Raw genomic sequence first — 25,984 nt, forward strand, 5'->3', positions numbered from 1 at the left:
AGGAACCCCCTACCCACACAGCCAGAAAGGCCAGGGATGGGCAGTTACACTCTCAGCCCAGACCTCTTCAGGTCCCACCTCCTCTGATGGAGGCTTAGGCTGGCATTTAGGGTCCAGGCTGGGCGGAGAAGGTGGTCAGGGGCACAGTATGGGGGCTGAGGGTATGAGTGAGGAGAGATGAGGGGCTTAACTCCCTGGAGGCTCTGAGGGGAGGAGGATAGTAAAATATTTGAGGGTTGAGGTCCCACCTTGACCTCTTTCTCCCCACAGGCCCCCACTGGAGTGGGCTCTGGACGAGGTTTGGGGACAGGATACAGCACAGACAGAGTTTGGCCAGCCACTGCCTGCCAGTGGACTGGAACTTAGGTGGTAAGAGGTGACAGCGAGGTGTATATCAAGGGAGGTGAGCATGACTGACCCCCAGTGCCATGCCAGACCCCCTGGCTGGCTCCAGCCACCCCCAGAAGAGTCCCTCAGGCTAGGTCAGACTAGGGGTCAGGTCAGAGTGAGCGCAGCAGTGTAAGGGGATCTGACTATGGGAGATAATGTTTCATGGCCTTAGGGTGTTGTGCCTTAGTCCCTGCCTCTGCCTCTTGGAAACAGAAGTTGGTGGGAGTGAGGACGAGAGGCCCAGGGCGGTCTCACCTCAGGTGGTGGCTGCGGTCTGTGTCAGTGCATATTCGACAGTCAATCTTGCCTGTGCTGGCTGCTTTAGGCCCAGTGGTCCTGCCCCCTTTCATTCCCCTTCTCCTTCAGGGGCCTGGAATGTACTCACTAGGCTGGGTGGGGAGGATGCCCTGGGGTGTGTGCATTTGACAGGCGCATGTGGCATTTGTGGGTGTGGTGAGGAAGGGAATACCCAGAGTTAAAGGAGATTGGGCAAACTTGGCCCTCCTTCCACGGAAGCCCAGGGAAAAGCCATCCCAGGGTGACTCCTCAGAAGATCAGAGGACCCTTGGGGCTGGATATATTTGATCTTAGAAGCCTACATTTATCATCAAAAATCTCAACTAGGAGTCCACTGACCATTTTGGTGAATGAGACTGGAGAGGCCAAGTTTGGTCCAAGTTATCTGTGTATTAGATGTGATGCGGCGTGTGTGTGTGTGTGTGTAGGGGGACATGTGTGGGGTGTGTGTGTCTCTATGAGGGTGTGGGGGAGCGGGGAGAGGTCTTGTGATATATGTCTGTAGGGGACATGTATGGGATATGTGTGTCTATAAGAGGGTGTGGGAGAGTGGGGAGAGGTCTCCTGGTGGTATATGTCTGGGGGGTTTGTAGGTGTGTAGGTGAGTTGTGTGGGTGGTTTATGTGTGTAGAGTTTTTCTGTGGGAGGTGTCTGTATGTGGGGGAGTGTGTTTCTCTGGGCGTTGTGTAGGCAGGATTTTGTGGGTGTGCGTGGGTTTATGTGTGGATTCTACTAGTGTCTGCGGGACCTGTAGCTATGTTTGTATGAGCTGTCCGTGAGGTGTAGGTATGTCGGGGGACATGGGAGTGTCTGAGGTATATGTGGGTGGTATCAATGTGTAGTTGTCTGTGGGGTGTGCGTATGGAGGATCCTGACGTGGAGTGTTGTGCATTCATATCTCAGGGAAGCTGGTGCCCAGCTCTGTCATTTTTCCTAGGCCCTCGGTGCTGCCCAGGCCTACCCAGCTTAATGGTCTGTACCTATGCCCATGCCCCAGGTGTCCTGAGCTCAGCCTCCTACCCACTAAGAAACTCACAGTCTGGTCTGTGTTTGGCAGGGTAAGAGGGTGATTGTCTTCTGGCCCTGGCCTGACCCTGGAAGAGTAGAAGGTGTCCTCTGATTTGGGGGGCATCCCCCCAGGTGGGGGAGTTTCAGATAACATGATGGGGCTGGATATTTTCTTCTGTCCTCACATGACAGATAGCGAGGGCCTTAGATAATGCTGGAAGGCATCATCTTTCTATTTTGCTTTCCATCAAAAATCTCTTTGGGAAAGACAGTTTCTAACATTCTTGGGATAGTGACTTCTTAGTGCCCCTCTTGTTTGACGTCGGATACTCACGCATTTCTGCAGCCCTGTGACTAAGGTGCGTATTCTGTCTGGTTCTTCTCTTCCTCTCAGCATTCATCACTTGTTTCTCAGCATTAGCAGCAGTCATTTGCCACTTTATGACTGTTATCATGCTCTTTCCTCTCCTAACAGTGCTATCCCCAATTTCTGATTTTCTGTCATTTCTAAATGTTGCATGTCTGTGACTAACTTTGCACACATTGATTTTTTTTTTTATTTTTTATTTTTGAGATGGAGTCTCGTTCTGTTGCCCAGGCTGGAGTGCAGTGGCGCGATCTTGGCTCACTGCAAGCTCCGCCTCCTGGGTTCACGCCATTCTCCTGCCTCAGCCTACTGAGTAGCTAGAACTACAGACGCCCGCCACCACACCCGGCTAATTTTTTAAAAATTTTTTAGTAGAGACGGGGTTTCACCATGTTAGCCAGGATGGTCTCGATCTCCTGGCCTTGTGATCTGCCTGCCTTGGCCTCCCAAAGTGCTGGGATTACAGGCGTGAGCCACCGTGCCCGGCCTGATTTTTAATTTTTATCACTGTGATATTTCTCAAGCTGGGTTCTTGTGCCTGGGTCAAAGCTGTGGGTTATCAGAGTGTCATCTGGGAAATTAGTGTGTGTGAGTCCCCACACACAGCTGCTCACCACATTTTGGAATTGTCTTGGCAACATATGAGTGCATCACTTTCACACAATTCTATCAGCTATATATAGACACATTTTTTTCATGGGTTTATTAACAATTCTCTGATCACTTCGTGATCACCAGTTCTGCATCCTCTGAGTATGGTTAGCCACATTGTTCACTGCACAAGGGCATCTGGCCAAGGAATACCAGCCCATGCTCCACACACAGAATGGGGAGCAACAGCTCAGGGCTGTGTCTATCTGTAGGGGCATGCAGATTGAAAATGGGCTTGTAGCAGCCCTGACAGTGAATGCTGGAAAGAGACCTTATACATGTATATCAGTTCCTTTTTTAAATTTTTTTGAGATGGAGTCTCACTCTGTCACCCAGGCTGGAGTGCAGTGGCGCGACCTCGGCTCACTGCAATCTCCGCCTCCTGGGTTCAAGCGATTCTCGTTCCTCAGCCTCCTGAGTAGCTGGGATTACAGGTGTGTGCCACCATGCCCGGCTAATTTTTGTAATTTTAGTAGAGATGGGGTTTCACCATGTTGGCCAGGCTAATCTCGAACTCCTGACCTTAAGTGATCTGCCCACCTTGGCCTCCAAAAGTGCTGGAATTACAAGCGTGAGCCACCACACCTGGCCTCTATTTCGAATATTAAACTTTAATTTACCATATCCCAAATATTTTTCCTTTTGTTGCTATTATGGGCTGAATTGTGTCCCTCCAAAATGCATATGTTGAAGTTCTAGCCCCCAGTACCTCAGAATGTTACCTTTGAGGTGATTAAGTTAAAATGAGGTTATTAAGGGGGGCCCTAATCCAATATGACTGATTTCTTTATAAGAAGAGGAAATTTGGATATAGGCACGCAGAAGGAAGACCATGTGAAGACAGAGAAGATAGTTGTAAGAGACAGAAAAACCCAAAGTGTGTTTCTCCTACTCTCATACACACCGCTCACCGGAGAGTGCTTCACCTCTGGCCACAAAAATGGGTGGAGATTTCTCCCCACCAACAACCTGTTCTCCAGCAGACACTAACTGGGTGTTCTCTAATTCAAGTCAATCTAGTGTTAGATTTTTTAGGTTAAGGGCTCAGTGCCACAAGACTGCTCTCTGCTTCAGATGCCAATTCCAAGTGGTAAGTTGTCAGCTATACTTCTGACCAACTGGCTATAAATCAGGGGTTCCCATGCCACCCTCCTTGGGTTCAACTCTGTGAGTGGCTCACAGAACTCAGGGAAACTTTAGTTATATTTACCCATTTATTATAAAGGATAGAGACAAACACCAGATGAAGAGATGCATAGGGAGAGGTATGGAAGGAGGGGTGCAGAGCTCCCATGCCCTCTCCAGGCACCGCACCCTCCAGGCACCTTCACATGTTCCACAGTCTGGAAGCTCTCCAAACCCTATCCTCTTGGGTTTTTATGAAGGCTTCATGATTGATCACATCTTTGGCCATGTGATCAACTCAACCATCAGCCCCACTCCCCATTCCCCAGAGGTCAAATAGTGGGATTGAAAGTTTCAACCCTCAGCTGGGCACAGCAGCTCACGCCTACAATCCCAGCACTTTTGGAGGCCAAGGCGGGTGGATCACTTGAGGTCAGGAGTTCGAGACCAGCCTGACCAACATGATGAAACCCATCTCTATTAAAAATACAAAAATTTGCCAGGTGTGGTGGTGGGCAACTGTAGTCCCAGCTATTTGGAAGGCTGAGGCAGGAGAATTGCTTCAACCCAGAAGACGGAGGCTGCAGTGAGCCGAGATTGCCTCACTGCACCACTCCAGCCTGGGCGACAGAGCAAGACTCAGTGTCAAAAAAAAAAAAGAAAAGAAAAGAAAAAAGAAAGAAAGAAAAAAATTTCCAACCATCTGATAACAAAAGATGCTTCTATCACCCAGGAAATTCCAAGGGATTTCCATGTCAGATGTTCCTGTCACTCAGGAAGTTATAAAGGTCTTAGGATCTCTGCGTGAGGAACTGGGTGGAAGACCAAATATTAGAACAGAAGTTCTCCTAGCATCCCTATCGTCAAGAGTTTTAGGAGCTCTGTCTCAGAAATGGGGTATAGAGACCAAATATATGTTTCTTTACAATATCACAAGAATCATCTACAAGCCAAAGAAAGAGGCTATAGAAGAAACCAACCCTGCTGACACTTTAATCTCAGCCTTCCAGCCTCCAGAACTGTGAGCAAATAAATTTATGTTGTTTAAGCCATCATCTGTAGTACTTCTTGGTTTTTTTTTTTTAGAGACAGGTTCTTGCTCTGTTGCCTAGGCTGGAGTGCAGTAGCACAATCATAGCTCACTGCAGCCTCCAACATCTTGGTGCAAGCGATCCTCCCACTTCAGCCTCCTGAGTAGCTGTGACTACAGGCATGTGCCACCATGCCTGGCTAATTTTTTTTTATTTTTGTAGAAACAGGATCTGACTATGTTGTCCAGGCTAGTCCCAACTCCTGAGCTCAAGCAATCCTTCTGCCTCAGTCTCCCAAAGTGCTGGGATTACAAGTGTGAGCCACCATGCCTGGCCTGTGGTTCTTTGTTATGGTGGTTCTAGGAAGCTAGTATAGTTGCCTTATTTTTCTCATAAATTTAGTTTTTAGATACCAAAGTTTAAAAATTAAACCTAGGCCTGGCACAGTGGCTCACACTTGTAATCCCAGCACTTTGGGAGGCCGAAGGAGGCAAATCACTTGAGTCCAGGAGTTTGAGACCAGCCTGGTCAACATGGTGAAACCCCAACTCTACTAAAAATACAAAAAATTTGCCAGGCATGATGGTGCACACCTGTGATCTCAGCTATTTAGGAGGCTGAGGCATGAGAATCACTTGAACCCAGGAGGTTGAGGCTGCAGTGAGCCGAGATTGCGCCACTGCACTCCAGCCTGGGCAACAGAGCGAGACTTCGTCTCAAACAGAAAAACGAAAAAAAGGCCTGGGCGCAGTGGCTCACACCTGTAATCCCAGCACTTTGGGAGGCTGAGGTGGGCGGATCAACTGAGGTCGGGAGTTTGAGACCAGCCTGACCAACATGGAGAAACCTCGTCTCTACTAAAAATACAAAAATTAGCTGGGCATGGTGGCGCATGCCTGTAATCCCAGCTATTCTGGAGGCTGAGGCAGGAGAATTGCTTGAACCCAGGAGGTGGAGGTTGTGGTGAGCTGAGATGGCGCCATTGCACTCCAGCCTGGGCAACAAGAACGAAACTCTGTCTCAAAAAAACAAAAACATACAAATTAAACCTAGCCATATTGTTGCTGCTAATAATTTTATGACCTTAATAAAATCTTCCCTTCTTTTGTATTTAAAAATAATTAACTGTTAAGCAAATGTGGGATTTATTTTGGGGTGAAATATGTATACAAGTTAAATTATTTGCTGCTGGCCAGGTGCGGTGGCTCACACCTGTAATCTCAGCGCTTTGGGAGGATGAGGCGGGAAGATCACTTGAGGTCAGGAGTTTGAGACCAGCCTGACCAACATGGTGAAACCCCGTCTCTACTAAAAATACAAAAATTACCCGAGCGTGGTGGTGCATGCCTGTAATCCCAGCTACTTGGGAGGCTGAGGCAGGAGAATCACTTGAACCCAGGAGGCAGAGGTTCCAGTGACCCGAGATCGTGCCATTGCACTCCAGCCTGGGCAACGAGAGCAAAATTCCATCAAAAAAAAAAAAAAAAGTGCTGCAAAGCAGTTGTCCCAATAGCATTTATTTAAGTGGGGTGGGGGCGGGGGGTTCTTATTGGTTCGTAATTTATCAAGTTAGACCTTTTATGAAATTCCCCCCATGACCTTTGACCTTCTGTTTTTAACCTGGTACCAAACAGCTTTTATCATCGTCTCGTGGTTTTATGTTTTGAAGTCCAATAGGGTGAGTTGTCCATGATTGTTTCCTTCTTTTCCCAAAAATATTCTTTGGAGTTCTTACCTACTGATTTTTTTTTTCCAGATGAATTTTGCTGTCACTTAAGTGACAAAATGTTCCCTTTGAAATTTCAAATTTTTGAAATGAAGTATGAGATCTAAAAAAAGAAAGAAACCTGTGTATTGGCTCAGCATTACCCTTATTCCTCTCAGCCAAGTGCAAGGGATCACTTACTCAAATCTTTATTCATCCCACTAGAGTTTAATGACTTCCTTGAATGGCTGTTCAATGTTCAGTGACAGGTCTGGCTTTTGTTGTGAGGCCATCTATGGAGTCTCTGGGACCCTTCCAGTCCCTGGAATCAGTTTGGTCTGAGAGGTCAGGACTTGGAAACATACTGGAGGCAGGGCAAGGGCACCCTGCTCTTGTTTTGGCATCTACCTCTTTTCCGCTGGTCCTTCTTATCCATCCAACTAGTCCTTTTCCCTGAGCCAGGTCCATACTTTCCCACCCCAAACCCTTCCTCTTGTTTTCTGGCTCTCTGTTTCTGGCTACATTCATTTCCTACACTCCTGTATCAAAAGTACCACAATTGCTCCTCGTTCCCACAGTGCAGTGCGGCTGAGCGCCTCAGAGCCCGCGGGGACGCTGCGGGGGGATTGCGGGGAGGGGGCGTTGGGAGGTGCCGATGTTGGGCTGGGCGGATGAGCGCATCTACGTGGTGAACCTTCCGACCAACGTGCGCGAGAAGGACGTGGAAGACCTTTTCTACAAGTACGGCCGGATCCGCAAGATCGAGCTTAAGAATGGGCACTGCCTTGTGCCCTTCGCCTTGGTGCGCTTTGAGGACCCCCGAGATGCAGAGGACGCTGTTTATGGAAGAAATAGTTATGATTATGGCCAGTGTCGGCTTCGTGTGGAGTTCTCCAGGACTTACGAAGTCGGGGTGGGTGGCCCCGTGGTGGGAGGAATGGGCCTTCTGCAAGAAGATCTGATTTCCGAGTTCTTGTTTCAGGACTTCCTCAGGCAGCTGGCAGGACCTGAAGGATCACATGCGAGAAGTTGGGGATGTCTGTTATGCCGATGTGCAGAAGGACGGTGTGGGGATGGTTGAGTATCTCAGAAAATAAGACATGGAATATGCCCTGCATAAATTGGATGACACTAAATTCCACTCTCATGATAGTGAAACTTCCTACATCTGAGTTTATCCTGAGAGAAGCACCAGCTATGGCTACTCACGGTCTCGGTTTGGGTCAAGGGGCCGTGACTCTCCATACTAAAGCCGGGGTTCCCCACACCACTTCTCTCCTTTCAGGCCCTACTGAGACAGGTGATGGGAATTTTTTCTTTATTTTTTAGGTTAACTGAGCTGCTTTGTGCTCAGAATCTGCATTCTAGATTGAGGATTTAGCGTCTTAGGAAATTGTTTTAATTTTTTTTTTTTAAAGAAGAAAAAAAAACTACATACTTTCTACCAGGGCCATATTAGCAGTGAAACATTTTAAACTGCAGAAATTGTGGTTTTGGTTCAGAAACAAGTTGTATATTTTTCACTCCTGATTATGGGTAAAAAATCAGTTCCGTCTTTGTGGGTTGCTCTGCTATGGAGATCAACAGTTACTGTGACTGAGTTGGCCCATTCTGCTCAGAAATATATTTTAAACGTTTAAGAAAAATGCTCATCATCACTGGCCATCAGAGAAATGCAAATCAAAACCACAATGAGGTACCATCTCACACCAGTTAGAATGGCAATCATTAAAAGTCAGGAAACAACAGGTGCTGGAGAGGATGTGGAGAAATAGAAACACTTTTACACTGTTGGTGGGAGTGTAAACTAGTTCACCCATTGTGGAAGACAGTGTGGCGATTCCTCAAGGATCTAGAACTAGAAATACCATTTGACCCAGTGATCCCATTATTGGGTATATACCCAAAGGATTGTAAATCATTCTACTATAAAGACACATGCACACGTACGTTTATTGCGGCACTGTTCACAATAGCAAAGACTTGGAACCAACCCAAATGTCCATCAGTGATAGACTGGATTAAGAACATGTGGCATGGCTGGGTGCAGTGGCTCATGCCTGTAATCCCAGCACTTTGGGAGGCCAAGACGGGTAGATCACGAGGTCAGGAGATCGAGACCATCCTGGCTAACACGGTGAAACCCCGTCTCTACTAAAAATACAAACAATTAGCTGGGCGTGGTGGTGGCGGGTACCTGTAGTCCCAGCTACTCGGTAGGCTGAGGCAGGAGAATGGCATGAACCCAGGAGGTGGAGCTTGCAGTGAGCCGAGATTGCGCCACTGCACTCCAGCCTGGGCGACAGAGCGAGACTCCATCTCACAAAAAAAAAAAAAAGAAAAAAGAAAATGTGGCACATATACACCATGGAATACTAAGCAGCCATAAAAAAGGATGAGTTCGTGTCCTTTGTAGGGACATGGATGAAGCTGGAAACCATCATTCTGAGCAAACTACTGCAAGGACAGAAAACCAAACACTGCAGTTTCTCACTCATAGGTGGGAATTGAACAATGAGAACACTTGAACACAGGGTGGGGAACATCACACACTGGGGCCTGTCGTGGGGTTGGGGGAGGAGGGAGGGATAGCATTAGGAGGAATACCTAATGTAAATGACGAATTAATGGGTGCAGCACACCAACATGGCACATGTATACATATGTAACAAACCTGCACGTTGTGCACATGTACCCTAGAACTTAAAAGTATAATTAAAAAAAAAAAGTTTAGTAATTGAAAAAAAAAAAGTACAACAATTGGGTTGGTTGGAACAGCAGAAATGAATTGTCTCACAGCTCTGGAGGCCAAAAGTCTGAACTCAAGGTGTCGGCAGGACCATGCTCCCTCTGAAACCCATAGGGAAATCCTTCTTTGCCCCTTCTAGCTTCTGGTTGTTTGCTGGCAGTCTCTGGCATTCCCTGGCTTGTAGACGCATCTTTCCAATCGTCTGCCTTCACATGGTAGTCTCCCTGTGTCTGTCTCTTTAAGTGGCTGTCTTTTGTTTTTTGGTTTTTTTTTAATTTCAATTTAATCTATTTTTTGTAGACACATTGTTTCACCATGTTGCCAGGCTGGTCTCGAACTCCAGGGCTCAAGTGATCCTCCCGTCTCAGCTTCCCAAAGTGCTGGGATTACAGGCGTGAGCTGCCACACCCAGCCCACATGGCTGTCTTCTTATGGGAAACCAGACATGGGATTAGAGACCCACTCTATTAGAGTAGGATTGCATTTAACTAATTACATCTGCAACAACTCTATTTCCAAATAAGGTTACATTCTGAGGTACTAGGGGTTAAGACTTAAATATATCCTTTTTAGGAAGGACACAGTTCAACCCACAATATTAGCTGGCCACATGTTTACCCTGATCTGTACTTTACTTGCTCCCCCTGGCTCTGGTCCCTCCTCGGGTCAGGTCCTGCCTGAGCCTCCCCTGGCCATGTCCCTTCTTTGTGCCTGGACCCTCCTGATTAATACCCCATCCCCACCCTTGTGCCCTCAGCTGACCTCTTGTACCTCCCACCAGGCATGATGACCTGAAGGAGATGCTGGACACCAACAAGGATTCTCTCAAGCTGGAGGCCATGAAGAGGATTGTGGCGGTAAGAGGGGAAGGAGGAGGCCTCCCTCCGGGCGGGGCCTGGGTGGCCAAGAGCAGCTCTCCTTAGCTCCTTGTAGACCTTCCCTCTAGTTAGTGCTGTGCCTCTCGCTTTGTCCCTCTTCCCCTACCTTGACCCCACCACCCAGATGATTGCCCGAGGAAAGAATGCTTCAGACCTGTTTCCCGCGGTGGTGAAGAACGTGGCCTGTAAGAACATAGAGGTGAGCACTACCTGGTGAGGGATTGCTTGTCCCCACCTCCCCCAGGACCAAACTCAAGCTTGGGGTGAGGAAGGAAATGATTTAGCCCCTGGGGGCCCGACCTGCTGAGAAATGTCTCTGAGCCAGGAGAAGACACTGTCTCCATGTCCCTGAACTGGATGTGGATCAAGGTAAAGGACCTGGATACACTCAGGGGTGCTCTCCCCCACTGGGAGAGTTTGTCCTCATGGACCGCAGCTGGATGGGGAGATGACATCCCAGGGGTAGGGGGGTGGGCACAGGTGCCTGCTGAGAAGCGTTCTGCTGAGAAACGTGCTCTCCCCAAGGTGAAGAAGCTTGTCTACGTGTACCTGGTACGCTACGCTGAGGAGCAGCAAGACCTGGCCCTGCTGTCCATCTCCACCTTCCAACGTGGCCTAAAGGTCAGGGGTCTCAGTTTGCCTCCCAGGGCCTGGGCCTCGTTGGCGCTGTATCGGAGGAGTAGGCCTGGGGAGAGGCCATGAACATGGGAGCGGGCTCTGCAGACCCCTTCCTACCTGCCTAAAGTTGGGAGGGTCACAGTCAGAAGAGGCCAGCCAGACCCTCAGAGAGTGGAAGCTGGGCTCAGAAGGGGCGTAAGAGATGAAGTGGGTACCCAGGGCCCCTGTCTCTCTTCCCAGGAGCCTGTGGTAATGGCTGCTTCTAGTATGAACCACTTGAGCCCCCGGAGAGTGGAGAGTCTCTAGCAATGGAGAACCCCTCAACCCTCACCCCCCTTTGTGTAAAGGTGTGAATTGTGGTCCACAGCCAGGTAGATTTCAACCTTTAGCAGTGGCCTGAATCCCCCACACCATTCTCACCTTTTGTTTCATTTTGCCCAAGGCCTCTAGTTGGATTTACATATGTTAGGTGCATGTATAAGTCTCCCCTAAGGGCTTTTCTGGTTAGTCTAAGACATCTTGAGGGTAAAGACAGCCATTTCAAGGCCATTCTCTCCATATTGGATTTTTCAGCTCTGATTACAACCATTAACTCCCCTATTTTTGCATACCTTTATTTATTTATTTATTTATGAGACAGGTTCTCACTGCCCAGGCTGGAGTGCAGTGGTGCAATCATGGCTCACTGGAGCCTCGACTTCCCTGAGCTCAGGTGATTCTCCCACCTCTGTCTCCTGAGTAGCTGCGACTACTCAGCGTGCATCACCATGCTCGGCTAATTTTTTTGTAGTTTTTGTAGAGATGGGGTTTCACCATGTTGCCCGTGCTGGTCTTGGACTCCTGGGCTCAAGTGGCCTCAGCTTCCCAAAGTGCTGGGATTACAGGGATGAGCTAATACTCCTAGCCTGGATACTTTTAGTTCAAATTTCTGTGAGAGAGATTGTGAAAGGTCCGGCTCATCTTTTCATATCCAGAAGTTCTGTAGGTTGCTGGGTAGACAGGATTGCTGCTCAAATCCAGGGCCCACCCCTTGTCCAATCTGCTATGGCCAGCAAGAGGGGTTGACAGTCGGCTTCTTCGGGGTGAGAGTAGAAAGCATGGTCACTTGAATATACAATTCATTCATTTAGCAAATACTTGGGTGTCTCTATGCCACACATTGTGCTAGATTTCTTTTTATAAGTCAAAACCATGGAATCCATCTTAGATTGGCAAGTAATCTTTCGGTTTGAGTAAGGGTTAAGTATAAAAACTAATCTGAAATTGTTGTACAGATTTTCACCTATAGTCTCTACCAACTGACCCTGTCCCCCTTTTAGAAAACCAGAGCTCATTTAGTCCAACTCAATGTGATAATTTCTTTCTGCAAAGTGCCAAATAGTATTTTAGGTTTTGTAGGCCTTATAGTCTCAACTATGCAACTACTCAATTTTGCCCTTATGGTGCAAATGCAGCCATTGACAAGTGGGTGTGGCCGTGTTCCAATAAATCTATATAAAAAACAGGCAATAGACAGATTTTATCCAAGGGCTGTAGCATGCCAGCCTTTGCTCTAGAACATGTCTAACAGGTCATCTTTTCTGATAGGGACCTCACTCCTTCATAAGGCAACATGCTCCATCTCAAGACAACTACCACTATTTGGGGTGTTTTTTAAACCATTCTATTTTGTTGAAACCTCCACAACTATAATTTTTAAAAATTGATTTCAGGCTGGGTGTGGTGGCTCATGCCTGTAATCCCAGCACTTTGGGAGGCCGAAGCAGGCAAATCACAAGGTCAGGAGTTCAAGACCAGCCTGGCCAACATGGTGAAACCCCATCTCTACTAAAAATACAAAAAATTAGCTGGGCATGGTGGCGGGTGCCCATAATCCCAGCTACTCAGGAGGCTGAGGCAGGAGAATGGCTTGAACCCGGGAGGCAGAGGTTGCAATGAGCCAAGAACGTGCCACTGCAGTCCAGCCCAGGCAACAGTGTGAGATCCATCTCAAAAAAAAAAAAAAAAAATTGATTTCAGGCTGTACTGCATTATGACTGCACCTGTGAATAGCCACTGTACTCCAGCCTGGGCAACATAGGGAGACCCTCTATCTAAAAAATAAAATAAAATTTACTACAGGTTCACAAAAGGCATAAAGAATAATATAATGAATATCCATAAGAAATGACACATTTCTCAAATAGCCAAAGCCTCCTATATATCTTCTCTTGTTTATCATTCATAGGTATGTATTTATTCCTGTGCTAGTAATTTGCATATTGTTAAGCAATATAAAATGTTTTGTAAATGGTGTCATCGTACTATATATGTATTCCTTTAAAACTTGTTTTCTTTTTTGTTGTCACTGGCTTTTGGTCTCTCCTGCATGTTGGAACCAATCATTTCAATCCAGCCTTCTCCCTTCTTTCAATCCTAGCCCAGGCTAGGGCCGTGTTCACTTTCTTAGGAGATCCCTCATGGAATCAAACCTCTGACTGGCAAGCAGATAATCCAGGTCTCCCTACATCCTGTCTTTGTACAGTTGGTCCCTTGAACTCCCTATGAAACCCTACTCTATTTCATTTTATCAGTTTAGCACAGGGTCTAAACCAGGGTGATTCTGAATCTTAATTATGTCCCTCCTGATTTTGTGTCTTCTTTCAAGATACTGATAAGCTATTTGGACCAGGGCAAAAGACTGAGGCATAGCATGTTTCCAGGTTGACACTGATCTGTTAATAAACCTTCTCCAAGTATATTTCACCACGTTGTAGACCCACCCGACTGTACAGACAGCTGGCATTTTTCTATCTTGTTAAGAAGGATCTTATTCAATAGCAATAAATAAATAAATAAATAACACCTTTCATGTGCAAAGGGTTGTGGGTGACACAGAGATAAAACAGATGTGAATTCTGCTCTTAAAAATGCTTGGCTATTAGGTGAAACAAAAGGCCTACCTAAAAAATAGCAATGCAGGAAATGCTATGAGACTTCCACAAACATATCACTGAAATCAAGATACTAATATCCACCGGCCTAGTTACCCCATCAAAAAGGAAAACACATTTTTTTGATAACTTTCTGTGAATCTATAATCATTTCCCAAATAAAATGCTCACACACAAAAAAGGAAAACAGGTTTTAGCAGCTGATGTGACTATTTGTCTCTAAGAAAACAGAGACTCCTTCCTTTTCAATAAATGTTTCTAACCCATCTGTTTAAAAGTCAATTCCAGAATTTTGTCAGGAATTAGCATCAATTTTACCTGCAATTGTGAGGATCTTGTCTTGTCTTTTTCCATTTCAGAAAGTCAGGGTAATATCTACCCTTCTTTAGTGTTCTATTCCCGTCATTCTCTAAGAGTAATAGTACAGGCACACCTCATTGTATTGCACTTTGCAGATATTGCTAGATATTGCACTTTTTACAAATTGAGGGTTTGTGGCAACCCTACATCAATCAAGTCTATCAGTGCCATTTTTCCAACAGTATGTGCTCACATTGTGCCTCTGTCACATTCTGGTAATTCTCACAATATTCCAAACTTTTTAATGATTATTATATGTTATGGTGATCAGTGATCTTTGATGTTACTATTGTAATTGTTTTGGGGTGCCACAAACCATGCTCAGACATGAAAGTGAAATTAATCAATAAATGTGTGTGTTCTGACTGTTCCCCCATCTCCTTCACCTTGGGCCTCTTCATTCCCTGAGACACAACAATATTGAAATTAGATCAACTAATAACCCTACAATGGCCTCTAAGTGTTCAAGTGAAAGGAAGAACCACACATCTCTCACTTTAAATCAAAAGCTAGAAATGGTTAGGCTTAGTGAGGAAGGCATGTTAAAAGCTGTGATAGGCTGAAAGCTAGGCCACTTGCTCCAAACATTTAGCCAAGTTGTGAATGCAAAGTAAAAGTTCTTGAAGGAAATTAAAAGTGCTACTCCAGGCTGGGCGTGGTGGCTCACACCTGTAATCCCAGCACTTTGGGAGGCCGAGGCAGGAGGATCACTTGAGACCAGGGGTTCAAGACTATCTCTACAAAAAAATTTTTTAAGTTAGCCTGATGTGGTGGTACGCACCTGTAGTCTTAGCTACTTGGGAGGCTGAGGTGGGAGGATCGCTTGAACCCAGAAGTTTGAGGTGCTTCTCCAGTAAACACATGAATGATAAAGAAAGCAAGACAGGATTATTGCTGATATAGGAAAATTTAAGTGGTCTGGATAGATGATCAAACCAGCTACCACATTCCCTTAAGCCAAAGCCTAATTCATAGGCAGGTCTTAAATCTCTCCAATTCTGTGATGGCTGAGAGAGGTGAGGAAGCTACAGAAGAAAAGACGGAAGCTAGTAGAGGTTGGTTCATGAAGTTTAAGTACAGAAGCCATCTCCACAACAAAAAAATGCAAGGTGAAGCAAAAGTGCTGATGGAGAAGCTGCAGCAAGTTGTCCAGAAGATCTAGCTAAGATCATTGATGGAAGTGACTATGTTCAACAAGAGATGCTCAATGTAAATGAAACAGCCTCTTACTGGAAGAAGATGCCATCTAGCACTTTCCTACCTAGAGAGAAGTCAATGCCTGGCTTTAAAAAACAGGCTGGCTCTTGTTAGGGGCCAATGCAGCTAGTGACTTTAAGAAGATTCCTTTCATAATATTACTGCTCATTGACAATGCATTTGTTCACTCAAGAGCTCTGATGGAGAGGTACAAGGAGATTAATGATTTCATGCCTGCTAACACAAGATCAGTTCTGCAGCCTATGGATCAATGAGTAATTTTGACTTTTAAGTCTTATTATTTAAGAAATACATCTCGTAAGGCTAGAGCTGCCATAGATAGTGATTCCTCTCATGGATCTGGACAAAGTAAATTGAAAACCTCCTGGAAAGGTTTATAGAAACCTTCTGGAAAGGTTTACCATTATAGATGCCATTAGGAACATTCATGATTCATGGGAGGAGGTCAAAATATTAACATGAACAGGAGTTTGGAAGAAGTTGATTCTAAACTCCATGGATGACTTTGAGGGGTTCACTGCTTCAGTGGAGGAAGTAACTACATATGTGGTGGAATTCTACCTAGAAGTAGAAGTAGAATTAAAAGTGGAGCCTGAAGATGTGACTGAATTGCTGCAATCTCATGATAAAACTTGAATGGATGAGGACTTGCTTCTTATGAGTGAACAAAGAAAGTCCTTTCTTAAAATGGAATCTGCCGGGTGCAGTGGCTCACGCCTGTAATCCCAGCATTTTGGGTGGCCGAGGCGGGTGGATCACGAGGTCAGGAGATCGAGACCATCCTGGCTAACACAGTGAAACCCCATCTCTACTAAAAACAGAAAAAATTAGCCAGGCATGGTGGCGGGCACCTGTAGTCCCAGCTACTCGGGAGGCTGAGGCAGGAGAATGGTGTGAACCTGGGAGGTGGAGCTTGCAGTGACCCGAGATCTCGCCACTGCATTCCAGCCTGGGTGACAGAGCGAGACTCCGTTACAAAAAAAAAAAAAAAAACTCCTGGTGCAGATGCTGTGAACATTGTTGAAATGACAACAAAGGATTTAGAATATTACATAAACTTAGTTGATAAAGCAGAGGCAGAGTTTAAGAGGACTGACTTCAATTTTTTTTTTTTTTTTTGTGGAGACTGGGGTCTCCCTGTGTTGCCCAGGCTGGTCTTGAACTCCTAGGCTCAAGCAATCCTCCTACCTCAGCCTCCCAAAGTGTTGGGATTACAGGCACAAGCCATCACGCCCAGCCTACATTGTTTTTTTTAAGACATAATGCTATTGCATGCTTAGTAGACAACAGTATATTGTAAACATAACTTTTTTTTTTTTTTGGAGACAGGATCTCACTCTGTTGCTCAGTCTGGAGTGCAGTGGCATGAACATATGTAGCTCACTTCAGCCTCCAACTCCCTGGGCTCAAGTGATTCTCCCACCTCAGCTTCCCAAGCAGCTGTAACTATAAGCATAACTTGTATGCACCAGGAAACAAAAAATTTATGTGACTCGTTTTAGTGCGATATTTGCTTTATTGTTGAGGTCTAGAATCAAACCCACAATATCTCCGAGGTATGCCTGTAATATACAGCTGCTGCTGCTGATAGTGGGAAGACAGTCCTAAGCCCCATGATCACAATACAGTGTAATGAATGCTTTTATACGTTCTGTATAGGATGCAGTAGGAATAAAGAAGAAGGGCTTGGGGCCGGGCGTGGTGGCTCACGTCTGTAATCCCAGTACTTTGGGAGGCCGAGGTGGGCGGATCACTTGCGGCCAGGAGTTTGAGACCAGCCTGGCCAACACGGCGAAACCTAATCTCCACTAAAAATACAAAAAATTAGCTGGGTGTGGTGGTGCGCGCCTGTAGTCCCAGCTACTTGGGAGGCTGAGGCAGGAGAATCGCTTGAACCCAGGAGGTGGAGGTTGCAGTGAGCCGAGATTGCACCACCGCACTCCAGCCTGGCGACAGAGCGAGACTCCATCTCAAAAAAAAAAAAAAAAAAAAGGAAGGGCCTACACCCCTATTTTGTTTTAAACACTGTGGAAGAACAGCAGCTTTTGCAATGATTTCTGGGAGAAAGGAGTGTAAGGTTGAACTCCGGAAGGGAGACCAGCTTGCATCTGCTGGGCGGTCACCTCAGGCATTAAAACAGGCACCTCCAAAAAAACCCTTACAAGGAACAGGAAATGTTTCAGGTGTTTCAGCAATTTTAGGTGTTCTGAAAGTTTTTCAGTGTTTCCGGAAGTGAAGCTACCCATTGCAACACCTGTTCAGGTGTCAGATTTCTGCAACCAGAGCCAAAATTAAGTGTCCCCCAGATACCCATCACTGGCACACCATCCAGGCTCCAGTCAAGCGGCAGGGAAGCAAGAGCTAGTGGTCGCTGGGGACAGTGACTTCCAAAGGTGTGGCCTCCCCCCATCAGGGCACCTGGTGCCCTTTCATAGCTCTGCCTCCACCTCTGCCTTTAGGATCCCAACCAGCTGATTCGTGCCAGTGCCCTCCGTGTCCTCTCTAGCATCCGTGTGCCCATCATAGTGCCCATCATGATGCTAGCTATCAAGGAAGCCGCCTCGGACATGTCACCCTATGTGCGGAAAACAGCTGCCCACGCCATCCCTAAACTCTACAGGTATGCCCCAGCCCTGTCCCACGCTCCCCAGGAGGCTGATTCCTAAGTTCTCAACCCACCCCTGGCCTTTCCTAAGTCTTGCCTGCTGCTTCTCAGAGGGTTTGAGGAGGGTAGTTTGGGGGACTGACAGAGATGGAGGAGAACAATAAGGTTGGGGTGCAGGAGGTGAGCATGGCTTGGACAGATATTGGGAAGGCTGGGGCTGAGAGTGGCAAATTCCCCTCACCGATTTCTCCCTCAGTTTGGACTCTGACCAGAAGGATCAGCTGATAGAAGTCATTGAGAAGCTTCTGGCTGACAAGACCACGGTGCGTGTATAGGGACGCTCCGGGAGGGGTGGTGACCGGCAGCCGGCCTTCCACCCTTCGCGTTCACCCTCTCGTCTTTGTTCTTTCCCCAGCTGGTGGCGGGCAGTGTGGTGATGGCCTTTGAGGAGGTCTGCCCGGAGCGCATCGACCTGATTCACAAAAACTACCGGAAACTCTGTAACCTGCTGATCGACGTGGAGGAGTGGGGCCAGGTGGTCATCATCAGCATGCTCACCCGCTACGCCCGCACGCAGTTCCTGAGCCCCACCCAGAACGTGAGTGGGCCCAGCCCAGGCAGAGCGGGCGGAAGTGTGTCCCGGGTTGGCGCCCACAGACCCGTCGGTCTCCCCGTCCAGGAATCCCTACTAGAGGAGAACGCGGAAAAAGCCTTCTACGGCTCAGAGGAGGACGAGGCCAAGGGCGCGGGGTCTGAGGAGACGGCCGCCGCGGCCGCCCCCGCCCGAAAGCCCTATGTCATGGACCCCGACCACCGGCTGCTGCTGCGCAACACCAAACCCCTGCTGCAGAGCCGCAGCGCCGCGGTGGTCATGGCGGTGGCGCAGCTCTACTTCCACCTGGCGCCCAAGGCGGAAGTGGGCGTCATCGCCAAGGCGCTCGTGCGCCTGCTGCGCAGCCACAGGTGCGCTCCGGCCCCGCCCCCTCCCTCGCCTCACGCCCCGCCCCACGGGCTGCCCGGCTCCGCCCCCTCACGCCCACCAGCCGCTTCCACCTCTGCCCACCCGCTCCACACTGACCGTAGTCCTGCCCTCCGCACTGGTCCTCTCCCCGCAACGACTTGCCCCACCTTTTCCCCTCATCCGCTGACCCTTGCCCCAACCGAGGGGCCCGGGGTGCTCTGACCCGTCCTCTCCGCAGTGAGGTGCAGTACGTTGTGCTCCAGAACGTGGCCACCATGTCCATCAAGCGCCGGGTGAGCCTGCGACAGCGGGCTGTCCTCGCTGTCCGAGGACCGCTTCTGCGGGCACTGGAGGCGTTGTCGGGGCTGGGACCGGGGCCGGGGAAAGGGAAGATGGAGGAATACCCTGGCTGTGCAGAGGATGGGGCAGGGGAGGCTCCAAATACAGATAGGGAGCAGGGCCTGGATCCTGAGGGGCCGCTGAGGGGATGTCCAGTGGAAAAAGAGCTAGTCAGATCTGAGATGGACGAGGGAAGACTTGAGGAGTGGAGGGCAGTGGTGAGGAGGCAAGGTCAGGATAGGAGGGGTGTCTCTGGGCAGCGAGGCAGGCCTGGGGCTTCGGTGGAGCTCCCTAGCTGCCTCTCTTGTGCCAGGGTATGTTTGAGCCCTACCTGAAGAGCTTCTACATCAGGTCTACCGACCCCACCCAGATTAAGATCCTGAAGGTGAGTGAGGGACAGAAGTGCATGTGCTTCCCAGCCCTCCCCACCCCATGTACCCACTCAAATAACTCACAATGGCCCCCCTGGTGCCTGCCTATTCCTAGGGCTGAGCCCAGGAGCCCATGACTGCCCCAGCTGGAGCTGTTTGTTCAGGGAGCTGGGCTAAGAAGGGTCGGGGGGAGAAGGGAACTGCTCTTTGCCTAGTACCTGGTATACACCTGCTACTCTTCATAAATGAAGTAACCTGATATCACCTCATAATAATCCCAGGATGTGTACATTATATTCCTTTTATAAAAATATAGACTCTGGCCAGGCACAGTCGCTCACGCCTAATCCCAGCACTTTGGGAGGCCGAGACAGGCAGATCGCCTGAGGTCAGGAGTTCAAGACCAGCCTGGCCAACATAGCGAAACCTTGTCTCAACGAAAAATACAAAAATTAGCCAGGCGTGGTGGCAGGTGCCTGTAATCCCAGCTACTCGAGAGGCTGAGGCTGGAGAATCGCCTGAACCTGGGAGACAGAGGTTGCAGTGAGCTGAGATTGTGCCATTGCACTCCAGCCTGGGTGACAAGAGCGAAACTCCATCTCAATCTAAGAAAAAGAAAAAAAGACACTGGGAGGTAACTGCCCCAGGTCACATAATTCTGCTGACTCCAAGGTTCACACCTTTCTCTCCCACCCACAGTGTTATGGCCCCCACACACCTGCCCCCTCAGGCTCTCCTGCAAACATTCACGGACAAGGAAAGTGGCGGGAGCCCATACCTCCATTTGATTCCTGCTCTGCTGCCTCATTATTGAGTGATTTCCTTCAGCAACAGTTAATCTTCCTAACCCTTGTGAACATCCACTATGTTCTAGGGGTACATGATGAGCAAACTAATCAGGGACCCTGCCTTTGTGGAGCTTACAGATGTGGGGAGGAGGAGACATTAAGCAGTTAATCACAAGGCAAATGTAAAAGTCCACTTACAAAATATGGAAGAAAGTGTGGAGAGCTATAAGGGCATAAAATAGGGAGACCTCATCTAGTCTGGTGCCAGGGAAGTTTTCCTGGAGGATATGAGACTTGAGCTGAAGCCTGAGAGATGAACATGAATTATGCAGGGACAGAAATGGGAAGAACTGCTCCACGCAGAGGAAACAGCATCTGCGAAGACCCTGGGTTAGGAAGTGGAGTGGGATTGGGGCCTGGAAGACAAGGGGGACAGTGATGGGAGATGGGAGGTAGACAGCAAGCAGATCATTCAGGGACTTACAGACCATGGTGAATACGATGGTCTCCATCCTGAAAGCAATAGGAAGCTTTAAGTTTTCAATGCAGTAGGGAGGTGACATGGTCATACTGTAAGCATACTGTGTAGGGAATCCACTTAAGAGGCAAACTGGTCCTCTTGCTTTTTAGACAAGTTTCATAACCTGTCAATTCCCTCATCAGTCTGAGGATGATGCAGGGCTGTCATGAGGATTGTTTTCTGGTCTGTGAAGTGTATTTGGAATGAAAGCACAGAAAGTCCACTGGCCAACCCACCTATTTTCTGCCTCTCCAACCCTCCCTGCAGCTGGAAGTGCTGACCAACCTGGCCAATGAGACCAACATTCCTACTGTCCTACGGGAATTCCAGGTACAGGCCAGCTCCCAGCCAGAAGGGCCTGGGAGAGGGGCCCATCAGATCCTTGTGCCCTGGTGGGTAAACCTCCTCTTATGAGCCCAAGGCTGGAGAAACTATTATCTTACATTCCCGTTCCAATGTGTTTGGCTGGCTTTGGGCCAAGGAATCACTGGATTGTTGGGTGGAGTTGTCACCCCCTTTCCCAAGTCTTAGTCACCGGCATGATAAGCCATAAAATGAAGGGCCACAGCCTTCTTGAAGGTCACCCTCAAGCCTGCAGAGTCACTGAGGGATTTCTTTGTCATATCCCACAGACCTATATTCGCAGCATGGACAAGGACTTTGTGGCAGCCACAATCCAGGCCATTGGACGCTGTGCAACTAACATCGGCCGAGTCCGTGACACCTGCCTCAATGGCCTGGTGCAGCTGCTGTCCAACCGTGATGGTCAGTGTTTCCCTGAGCGTCTAACCGTGATGATCAGAGGGTGTCTTCCTGCAGGTCTGACTCTGCTGGCCACTGGATATCCACCAGTCTGCCTAGACACAATGTGTATCCATTGGTCTGTCTGTCTTGATCAGGGCCCAAGTGTTCCTACACCTCTGAGGGCTGCTAGAGAACTGAAGGGGGTTGAGAGAAAGAGCCAAGGGCCTGGGGCACTGCAGGTGTGTCTGTCCACCTGAGTGTGGCCATCTGACTGTCTTGGGGTCCACACACTCATTTTTGTTCTGTAGAGCTTGTGGTTGCAGAGTCAGTGGTCGTCATTAAGAAATTGCTACAGATGCAGCCAGCACAACATGGAGAGATCATCAAACACTTGGCAAAGCTTACAGACAACATCCAGGTGAGGGAGAAGCCATATTTTCACTCCCCACTTCAAGGTCCTCCCCATGATTTCAAGACTGTATAATTACATATGCTAGCCTTATCAAAAGTAACTTCCAAACCTTAGGTCTTCAGGTGGAAGGAGCAGAGACACTGGACCATGTGACCCTGACCTTGTTACCCCTGATTTGCTTTCCCTTTGGAGACCCTCAATGAGCACGATGGACTTTACTACTACTCTTGTTTTCTCTCTAAAGCTCTAGCCAACCATGGTTGAGTGACAAATCTTGTGTTTTTCTATTGCACTGCTAAGCTGAAACATCTAAACAAGGCATTCCCAAAGATTCTGGAGAGTAACATGGAAATAAAGCACTGAGGGTACAATGAATCCAGAAAATCAATCTTTTACATCATGACTGACTTAGGGTCTTGAAAGCTCTATGCTAATGAAGCCCTAGGGAAGAGGGGAAATGCTGTCTAGGAAATGTCTACCTTTTAACCTCTCTCTCTCTCACCACCCCCAACTCCCATTTCCAGAGAACCCATAATACAATAGGCCAGCACAGATGAGGAGTGCTGTTTCCCTGGAAGTCCACAATCCTACCCACCCACTTTCCCGTATTTACCCATCTTCACTCCTCTCCCACAACCACAGGTGCCCATGGCCCGAGCCAGCATCCTGTGGCTCATCGGAGAGTACTGTGAGCATGTCCCCAGGATTGCACCTGATGTCTTAAGAAAAATGGCCAAGTCATTCACAGCAGAGGAGGATATTGTCAAGCTGCAGGTCATCAACCTGGCAGCCAAGCTCTACCTGACCAACTCTAAACAGGTAAAGATTAAGAGATGACCCCCCAGATACTCTGGTCCCCAGAAACTCCCTAGACAGTATTCTTTTGGCCCTCCCTAGGCAGGGCTGAACTCTAGCTCCTATTTTGGAAAAGAAGAATCAGGGAAGGTGGCTGGTCTGCCCACATAACCAATGCTACCCCAGTGCCCACAGCTATTCTGGGGACTCAAAGACCTTGTAGTGCTGGTGGTCACTGTTGAAGAGACTCTCCTATGAAGCTGTGACCTCCAGTCTGCTAGTACAAGAGTCCTGTCTGCCACCTTGGAACTCTGGGGCTGTGAAGAACCACAGTTGATTGGGATAAGGGAAGGGCCCAACAGTGGCAGGTACTGATGGGAGAACATGCATCCCAGATGTGGTCTGTGCTTCTTTCCAAAGCTTGACAATGCTTGGCCAGTCTGTGCCAAAGATAAGGGGGTGAGTCTCTGCTTGGGCTTGGGTGGTGCTGGTGGCCACTGTCATTCCCAAGGTGAAAGGTTATAAGAGATACACAGCCAAGGATGAGGCTCAACTAAGTTGTAGTATCAGGGTGGTCAGAGCCTCCTAGCTGTCTGGCATCTCCTGAGATGGTTCCAGGAGATTCTCCTAAAATGAAGCATAATGTGCTGAGCTTTTCAAGGTGTCAGGGACATCAAACACCATGACGATTTCCACACTCTCCCACTCAGTTAAGCAGGACAGAGATTGGCAAACTACTGCCCATAGGCTGAATTTGGCCTATTCCTGTTTTTGTAATAAAGTTTTGTTGGAACACAGCCCTGCTCATTCATTTACAAATTACCTATGGCTGCTTTTGTGCTACAACAGCAGGGTTAACTAGTTGCAACAGACTGTATTGCCCACAAAGCCTAGAATAGTTATTCTCTGGCCCTTTTATAAAAAGACTCTGCCAATCCTTGAAGCAAAACCTCTGGCTAGGTGGCTGGGGTCTACAGATTTATAGCAGGGATATCCCCTGGAGACTGTAGCATCCCTGCCACGTCCACTGTGCGTGGGAGTCTTTAGATGGTGGCACTTGTCTTTTTCAGTGGCTTCTTTGATCCATTGTGGCCAGAGTGAGCCCCAGAGGCTCAAGGTGAGGTAGGCAGGGCCACCGAGTGCTGTGACTGTAATCAGGAGTCAAAGGACAGCAGCAACATGTGGAGGCAACTGAGTCTGTATAATTAAATATGCTAGCCTTATCAAAAGTAACTTCCAAACCTTAGGTCTTCAGGTGGAAGGAGGAGAGACACTGGACCATGTGACCCTGAGCTTGTTATCAGTGTTGTGGGCAAAGCAGATTGGAGAGAGAGAAGTTAGAGGGAGAGAGAGCACCATGGGGAAGCGTTCAATCGTTGAACAAATATTTGTATACTTCCTTTGTTCAGGTGGGAGGCAGGAGCAAGTGGGAGGAATGTTTGAAAAGATGAAGCAGCCTGGGTGGGGAGCCACCCAGGTAGGTGGGAGTCTTGACATGCTCAGCAATGAGCCAGAGTCCTAAACCCCAGGATGGTGAGGTTGGCATGTTTTCATAAGCCTGGGCCTGTCCACATGTCATTTCCCCCAAGTTGTCACTGTGAGCTACATGTGCATTTGTTCATTTATTTAACATATATGTAGGTGGGAGTCTGACATGCTCAGCACTGAGCCAGAGTCCTAAACCCCAGGATGGTGAGGTTGGCATGTTTTCATAAGCCTGGGCCTGTCCACATGTCATTTCCCCCAAGTTGTTACTGTGAGCTACATGTGCATTTGTTCATTTATTTAACATATAGGCCTACTATTTGCCTGGTACTATGCTGCGTCCTGAGGATATGACAATGAGTGAGACACATTTACAGGTCTCCAGATACAGCCAAGTAGGAGAAACAGGACAAAAATAAACATTTTAAACACAGCAGTAACAGCTGTCATCAGGGTTGGCACAGCGAGCTGTGGGTATATACAGCTGAACCCTCCCCTAGGAAGGACCCCTGTCAGGGAACCCAGAGTAGGCTGTTCAGGCAAATGGACACTCACCTCCAGGGCGCCCTTCACCTGAAAGTGAGTTTTTGCAGGCCCCTTAGAATGGTTATTTGATTCAATAAAGATTTTTGTCCTCCCTTTCTTTCTCCTTTCTTCCCAGCCTCTTCTGGGAGTGGTAAAGAAGGGGGAGTCCTTGGGGTACTAGGAGGGAGGTGGTTTGGATGCGCACATGACCATGCTTGCAAAACAGTAGTGATGCTTCCCATCCTGGGACCATGAGTGGCAATCTGCCCAGCTAAAAGGCCACAGTAATCTCAGTCATTCTCTCCAATTTGGACATGGGCCCACGGCATGCCAGATCCTGGCCCAGGATGAGGCCAAGGAAAGGACCAAGATGAGGCCTCTGCCCTGCTATTGATCAGCAGATAATCAGATACTAGACCAGAGGCCACAAAGGCATAACATGCAGGCTTAAGCAGGCGGTGGGGGATGGGGGGGTTGGTAATCAAAGTGGCTATTACATCCACCTGGATATAGACCCTGGGGAAACTGCCTAGCAGGCTAGTTTGCTTTTATGTGTCAGGTGAGATGTGTGGCAGGAGGGTCTGCCAGGGGCACAGTGGGATCTACAACCCTCCCATGTGACCGCCTTTACAGTGAATGGAAGATTCTGACAAATTTTGCAGAATTGCTTTTAAAAACGTAAACTTTTTTTAATATGCTAAAGGTAATACATGCTTATCATAGAACATTTGGAAAACTCAGAAAATTATAAGTTTAAACTATTAATAAGTCCACCACTTAGAAGACCACCATTAATTATATATTTCCTTATTTTTTATTCCTATATATAGTCATTCAGAAGTTGTACATTTGTCTGTTGTCCAATATTTTAAACTTTTCTGCTTCTTTTCAATGCTTTCATATTTAATACTTTTTTTTCCCCATTCACATTTCAATTAAAATTTTCACTTAGAATTTTCTCCAGGCTGGGTTCAGTGGCTCACACCTGTAATCCCAGCACTTTGGGAGCCCAAGGTGGGTGGGTCATTTGAGGTCATGAATTCAAGACCAGCCTGACCAACATGGCAAAACCCTGTCTCTACTAAAAGTACAAAAAAATTAGCTGGGTG

The 25,984-nt window shown here is 47.9% G+C and overlaps 1 protein-coding gene and 1 pseudogene across 4 annotated transcripts in view; both read left to right on the forward strand.

The window, feature by feature from the left end:
* Positions 1-25,984, forward strand: part of AP3B2 (adaptor related protein complex 3 subunit beta 2) — a 50,064-nt gene that overhangs the window by 10,320 nt on the left and 13,760 nt on the right. For 2 of the 4 annotated variants that reach the window (XR_010151476.1, XM_001159946.4), the window contains exons 2-14: positions 10,105-10,180; positions 10,326-10,400; positions 10,727-10,822; positions 17,790-17,950; positions 18,192-18,258; positions 18,351-18,533; positions 18,615-18,898; positions 19,135-19,189; positions 19,549-19,620; positions 21,182-21,244; positions 21,547-21,679; positions 21,967-22,076; positions 22,713-22,889. Coding sequence is in view for 3 of the 4 variants with exons in the window: in XM_001159946.4 (XP_001159946.1) it covers positions 10,105-10,180; positions 10,326-10,400; positions 10,727-10,822; positions 17,790-17,950; positions 18,192-18,258; positions 18,351-18,533; positions 18,615-18,898; positions 19,135-19,189; positions 19,549-19,620; positions 21,182-21,244; positions 21,547-21,679; positions 21,967-22,076; positions 22,713-22,889 (1,552 nt within the window). In the remaining variant the exon portion in view is untranslated. Of the gene's footprint in view, positions 1-10,104; positions 10,181-10,325; positions 10,401-10,463; positions 10,571-10,726; positions 10,823-11,059; positions 11,229-17,789; positions 17,951-18,191; positions 18,259-18,350; positions 18,534-18,614; positions 18,899-19,134; positions 19,190-19,548; positions 19,621-21,181; positions 21,245-21,546; positions 21,680-21,966; positions 22,077-22,712; positions 22,890-25,984 lie in introns of those variants that run through there. The other 2 variants (XM_009429698.5, XM_063794294.1) reach the window with 2 other exon arrangements.
* LOC134808470 (serine/arginine-rich splicing factor 9-like) lies at positions 7,135-7,960 on the forward strand (annotated as a pseudogene).

The sequence above is a fragment of the Pan troglodytes genome, chromosome 16, assembly GCF_028858775.2.
Source record: "Pan troglodytes isolate AG18354 chromosome 16, NHGRI_mPanTro3-v2.0_pri, whole genome shotgun sequence".
In the NCBI taxonomy this organism is placed as follows: domain Eukaryota; kingdom Metazoa; phylum Chordata; class Mammalia; order Primates; family Hominidae; genus Pan; species Pan troglodytes.